The sequence below is a fragment of the Belonocnema kinseyi genome, chromosome 5, assembly GCF_010883055.1.
Source record: "Belonocnema kinseyi isolate 2016_QV_RU_SX_M_011 chromosome 5, B_treatae_v1, whole genome shotgun sequence".
Classification (NCBI taxonomy): Eukaryota; Metazoa; Arthropoda; class Insecta; order Hymenoptera; family Cynipidae; genus Belonocnema; species Belonocnema kinseyi.
Window position 1 is genome coordinate 116031419 of NC_046661.1, and position 6890 is coordinate 116038308.

The 6890-nt window shown below is 27.2% G+C and overlaps 2 protein-coding genes across 4 annotated transcripts in view; one reads left to right on the forward strand and one right to left on the reverse strand.

The window, feature by feature from the left end:
• The window catches only part of LOC117173120 (MAD2L1-binding protein), a 66417-nt gene that overhangs the window by 14579 nt on the left and 44948 nt on the right, over nucleotides 1–6890 (forward strand). The window lies entirely within an intron of this gene.
• Nucleotides 1–6890, reverse strand: part of LOC117173116 (probable myosin light chain kinase DDB_G0271550) — a 25406-nt gene that overhangs the window by 4655 nt on the left and 13861 nt on the right. For all 3 annotated transcript variants that reach the window (XM_033361508.1, XM_033361509.1, XM_033361510.1), the window contains one exon: nucleotides 4057–4256. In XM_033361508.1, coding sequence (XP_033217399.1) covers nucleotides 4057–4256 — 200 coding nt within the window. The remainder of the gene's footprint in view (nucleotides 1–4056; nucleotides 4257–6890) is intronic.

The following is a 6890-nucleotide window of genomic DNA, read 5'->3' on the forward strand; positions in this document are numbered from 1 at the left end:
TAGCCCACAGCAGTCTGGGAGACACGAAGCCATGGTCTCCGAGATGCTGCTTTGCTCTTTCATTCAAAATGAGACCTACTCCTTGTTAACCATGTGATTCACCTCGATAATACATATTTTTTATAGTAAAAATGAGATTAATCAACTTTATACCAAAAATAAATAATTACATGATTATGATTCCTATTATGAAAAAATATGCATTATCCAGTATGCACCATTCTCCCCAATAATTTTTTTAATCTTTGATCATTTTTGTTAATAATGATCGAATCCATTTTAAGTAAGTACGATTCTACACTTCAAGTAGCAGAATTTCTCAGCGTCGAAATATACGTTGTCGGTGAAAGAAAATTAGGCGACAAGTATTTATTTTTCCAACTTTATTTCAAGTTTTAGCGACTTCTTCAAAAATCTAACGGAACATTTTTTTTAAAGTTCAACATTTAAAAAAAGTAGACTTACGCCGAAAATAATACCTCTTTCTTTTTTGTTTTGTGATGTCTTGCAATGTTTACGAAACAAATCCGACAATTATCTTTCCAGGAAAAAAAGTTTTTAAAAATATTGCAAATAATAACGGAGGGGTGGTTTACAGAAATTCTTATTTTCATGTTTTCAAAATGCGAAGAAAAAAATAAAGATTGTCTGTAAAACCTCAACTTTTTATTTTCTACCGTATTTTTTTAAATTTCTGCTGATATAGGAAAGGCATGTAGCTTTCTGTGAACTAAACTATATTCTTGGCTGAAAACATTTTCCTTTTCTGAAAATGTAATTTTTATATTTTTTGTAAATAATGTAAAATATTACAAAAGAGCCGCAAAATTTCAAAATGTCTAAACTTGAATAATTTCAGATTGAAACTTTAAACTTGGGGAATTTTAACTGAAAAATTCTTAAAATTGAAAATTTTAGAAGTAAATAAGTTCTAAATGGAACAGTTTGTATTATAAAAATATAATAAATATATTTTCGAATAAATTTGTAAAAAATGACCAATTAATTAAAATTTAAAAATTTTAATTCAAAGGGAAAAAAATTTTAATTCTTTTAAAAGTGCAAGCATTTTAAGTTCAATTTACAGAAAATGAGATCGTGTAAAATTATTTCGCCTTCAACAATTTTAACTGAACAAAATTCCGAAATTAAAAGAAAATTTGAACCATAAACTTGTCTTATTCGAAACTAATGCAAGTTGAAAAATTTTAAATTTTAGAAAGAAATATTTTAATAAGACGGAATCCTTTAATTTTCAATTTTAAGGAAATAAGAATATGGACTTTGAATTTTGGAGCTAATTTATTTTTAAATAATACAAAGCATATAAATTTCTGGAGATTAAAAATATTTCAGATTTAAATCATGCTTGGAAGAAATCGATTTATTTGATTAATGTCTGAATGTAAAGCAATTTGAATTTGATTTTTGAATTTGTATTCTTATCCTTAAAATAAATGGAATGTAATGTATAGCATTGCCAATTTTGGATTTATCGTTCAATGAAACTTTAATTGGATTTAAAAAATTGGAAATAAACTCAAATCTAAAAGTCCTCGAATTTTAAAATTATTTTCTTTATTATTGAAAATCCTTCAAAATCTGAGTTCAATTCTTTAATCATATTCTTTAATTCTTTAATCATATTTTTCTCTTCAGATAGGTCTAATTTTTTTTGTCAATACACTGAATTTTAAAAATTTCGTGTAAATTTGACAAAAATGATTGGACATGAGGCCCTGGAATTTTACAGATTTTTATGTAAATTTCATAAACAATCCAAAAAATGTAAAATTCCACATTGAATGATTGGTCATAAGGCATGAGACATAGTACACTGGAATTGTACATATTTCATTTAAATTTTACAAAAAAATTCAAGTTTAACATTAGAAAAAACTTAGAGATTTCAAAATACATAAAAAAATCTCCTGTCCACAGAAATGGTTCAGCCCCTTTAAAATTTACAGGATGTTCTCATTACAGAAAACCAAAATTAACTAAAAGTTAGAAAAATATATGAGTGTATATTTTTGTGAAAATCGACTTATTATATTGTCAAACAAATCCTTGCCACTTCGTTAATTTCATACATTTTTTTTTTATTTTCACGATGGATGCTCGAAAGATGATAATGAAAATCACCAGAATCTATACTAAAATTGAATTAGATAAAAAAAATTATAGAATTTTAAAGAAAGAATTTGTGTGTTTTTTTTTAATAGATGTAGAAAGTCAAATACTTGTAAATTTGTGAAATTTTTTTTCTCAGATCTCAAAAATACGTGTAACCTAATTTTTCTATATAAAACAAAATATGTTTTAGCTGGGAGGTTCTGCTACTTGAAGTGTGGAACCTGCCTGATTTAAAAAATATGATTCGATCCAGAGCCTTTGTTGTGCCTGGTGAAATCTGCTGATAAGATTCTCTAGGAACCCCTCAAAATGTTTGAAGTCCTTAAAACTTTAAATCTAGTTATATTCTTTGGAATTTTTAAAGATATTTTCTTAACACTTTAAAATCCTTTGTAATACCTTAAAATTTATAACATCCATTAAATCTTGTGAAATCCAGAGTAATTCCACAAAAATCGAATAAAATACCGCAAAAAATCTTAAAATCTATAATGTTTTTCAAAATTCCTTTAAAATATTTGAAAACGATTGAATTCCTGTAAAATCCTCAAATATTGTAAAATTCCTTGAAATTTTTAAAATTTATGAAACCGTATGAATATATTGGAAATCCCTTCAAATTTTTTGAATCTCTTAAAGTTTTCTTTAAATAAGTTAGTTTTTTCACTCGGGAAAAGAATGCTCATTCATTTCTCATATCTCTAAAAAAAATTTACGTTAATTAAAAATAAAAAATTTGAACTATTGAGGCTGAAATTTATTTAATTTAAAGTAATCAAAACTTAACTGCGAATTAAAAAACTCAAATTGAGCTTTTTTTATTTTCAGCTCAAAAAAAGTTTATTTAGTTTTTTTAACGCTTAATAATTTAAACGTGTAAACTATAAGCTTGCAACACATTTCAATTCAACCATTTAAAAATTAAATGCCGTTACACATTTTCTTTAAACTGAACACCTTTTAAATTGGAAGTTAAATCATTTCAATTGTAAGTCGCTTCAAATTAATAATTGTTAAATTATAATTCAAACATCAAATTGCAACACTTTTATTTATAAATTGAAAATGTTGAAGCTGCAACAATTAAAATTGTAACGTTTAAATATAAAATGTAGCACTCTGAAATTGTCATGATTAAAGGCTATCTACTTCAAACAATTCAGTTTCAAATTGCTTGGTCTTGAGCATTTGATTTATAATTGCTCGTTTTAAATCAAAATTAAAATGTTTATAACTAGGACAGCTACACAGGGGAAGGAAGAGGAAGGGTTAATGTCGAGTGTCAACATCGTAATGAGTGAGCGTCAGTAAAAATTAATTTCGGCCCGGGGAGTCGAACCCTTGGCCGCCATCTAAGAGGCCGATGCGTTACGACTGAGCTAGCCGCGAAGGTGGTTACATGTTGCTAAATATTAAAAAATTCCCTTTTCTTAAATTAAAGACTTTCAAATCCAATGAGTTAAAAGTTGAAAATTTCAGACTGTAACAATATTTGAATACAATTTCAAATTGAATAAAGGCATTTAATTATGAATCTATTATTTCAAATTATTTAAAAACTGAAAATAGCTTCTAAAATTAGAAAGTTTCAATCGGACATTTATTTGAATATTAGACTTTCGAATTGAAATAGTTCATTGTTTAGGAGACTAGAAATTTGTTAACAAAGGGATTTCAGGCAAATAAAATTCCTTTTGCTGGAAGTTGTCCAGATTTTGAAATTTTGTTTTAGAGGGATGTTAACTTCCCGCAAAATTGAAATATTTGGTTTGAAATATGAGCGGCGTTTAGTAATTCGTGTAATCGACAAGCTTGCAAGGTGATTATACGACTTTCGACTTGATTCATCATTCAACAGGAATCTATTTTAATTTCTGGCAAATCGTTGGCTGTTATAATAATTTGTGTGGTTGAACTTACAATACATAGCAGATGACACCGATGCTCCACATGTCGGTGCCAAAGCCGATTTGATCGAAATTCACAACTTCTGGCGCGACGAACTCTGGAGTTCCAAAGAGAACTTGTAGCTTCTTTTTGGGGTCATACTCCCTCGCCAATCCAAAATCAATTATTTTTATCCTGTTTCCTTCTTTTGTGAGACACAAAATATTTTCTGGCTGCAAAAAGGACCAAAATTAGGTTAAATTTTCAAAAAAACTGTTTTTAAACAGATTTTGTCAAACAGAAGATAGCTTAACATTGTTTATTTTTTGTAACATACATTGAAAAAAAAGTGTTCATTGCTTTAAAAAAAACTATTAAAATTTAAATGGCGTGCAAGAATTATTTCTGAGTGGCTGTGCATAAATCACGTAAAGTTTTTTTTAAATTTGAAACCTATTTCACCTAAGGGGCCGTACTTAAATTGCATAACGCATTATCGGCCGCCTCCAGACCCCTCCCCCTCTTAAACAATGGAACTGTAACAGATTTACACGGAGTGTCTGCCCCCCTCTCATTAAACTGTAACATAATTTAAGTACGGCCCCTAATTATTTCCAAATACATTTTTTTCATGAATTTATTCAGGAATCATCCACAAATTACGTAAGACGAATTGAAGCTAGGAGGATTTGGTAAAATCTTACTGTTGTTGATGAACTAACAAAGTAGTTTAACATTCAACCATCTAATTTAATTTTCAACAAAAGAAGACAAATTTCCAAAAAATAGTTGAATTCTCAACCAGAACTAAAATAAAACTTTCAATTAAAAAAGACGAATTTTCAACCAAAAACATGGATTTTCAAACAAGAACTTTAGTTTCCACCAAAAAAGACGAATTAAAAAAAATGCATACATTTTTATCCAAATAGTTAAACTTTTTATCTGGAAAAGATGAATTTTATATCAATAGTTATATTTTCATTTTAACACATTAATTTTGAGCACCAAAAAACTAATTCTCTGCAAAACAGTTCAATTTTCTGAAAAATTTTCGATTTTTCAATTCAAAAAGACGAATTTTCTACAATACAGTTAAATTTTAAAACCAAAAATCTGCATTTTTTCAAAAATGTAAATTTTCAAACCAACCAGTTGAATTTTCAACAAAATAGTGAAACTTCCAGTTCAAAAATTAAATTTCAACGAAAAAAGAAGTTTTCAACGAAGTTGTTCAAATTTTACCCAAATGGATTAATTCTTAACTAAAATGATGAACCTTTAACAAACAAACAAAAAAACGAATTTTGAAGAAAGTGAATTGTTAACTAAATAGTTGAATATTCAACTAAGAAATATAAGTTTTCTACCGAAAATCGTAGAGTTAAAAGTTCAGGTAAAAAATTTATTTTCAGCCAATAAGATGAATTTTTAACAGAAAATGAAATAGTTTATATTTGGAGAAAATAAATATTTTAATTTTAATTCAGAAACAAATCGAGTTTAACTAACATACATCTTGTACCAAAAATGTAAGTTAAAATTTCAGTTGAAGAAATTAAATTTCAAACAAAAAGATTGCTTATGAACAAAAAATGTAATAGTTGATATTTGAACAAAAAAAAAATAGAGTTGAAATTTTAATTAAAAACGAATTAATTTAATAACAAAATCCCAATTTTCAACAAGATACATACATCTTCACCCAAACAGTTGAACCTTCAACTAAAAAGTATATATTTTTAACTAAAAATGAAACAGTTAAATTTTCAGTGGAAAAAATTAATTTTTATTTAAAAAAATGTAACAAAAGAGGTAAATATGTAATATATTTATAAACCAAATAGACGATTTTCAAAAAAATATTTGAACCTTCACCCAAAGAGAAACTTTCCATTAAAAAAAACCAATAATATTTCAATAAAATTGTTTATGTCACAAACCAAAGAGACAAATTATCAACCAAACAGTTAAATTTGTAACCAAAAAGATTAATTTTGTGCAAAAAAAAAACAATTCTCAAAATGAATAATTTTTTGATAGTTCTGTTTTCGGGTTTAATCGTAAAAATAGCGTTGAAAACATGAAAAATTAAATTTTTCGAAGCCCCACACACGAGACGATAAAAAAATTAAAACACAAAATTTGTGATAAGAATGTGCCCACGCAGCGGGCAGATTTTTTTTACTGTTAATCATGCTTTTCACGATTAAAGCCAAAACTACGCATCCTATCAAAATGTGGTGGATAACAAATTTATAGATCATTTTCAAATGCACAATTTTTGTCTACTCATCCGTGACCGAATTTGCATAATTTGGCTGAAAAAAGTAAATTTTTCATTATTTTTTATGCGGTCAAAATTTTTTATTTTTCAAGAAAATTCGGAAAGTTGTTATAATAATCTTGTAGGGCAAAAAGGAATATTTTTCTCTTCTTAACTTTTCTACATATCGTGCGTTATTTGGATGAAAATGTTCATTTTCACGTGTTTTTTGGAATTTTGTAAATGCTATAACTCTGGTAATTTTTTAATTGATGAAAAAAGTCATCAGGAAAAATTGTTCGACCTATTGAATACTATGAATAACCGTACAAAGAATTTTTGAATTTTGAAAAAAGTGGTCTCAAAAATATTCAAAATGTGGCCACTTTTTGAATTTATATCCAAAATGTCTGGCTAACGAAATTGACCTTTAGTTTAGGACACTTAACGAGTGTACTAAAGGCCTATCTAATAGATTAATTTATTCAAAAGTAATCGTGTACACAGGCAGACATACAGATAGACATACTGACAGACAGACACATTCGTAAAAACCTGTTTTTCGGATTCAGGGGGTCTCAAAACGTGGAAATTTGACAAA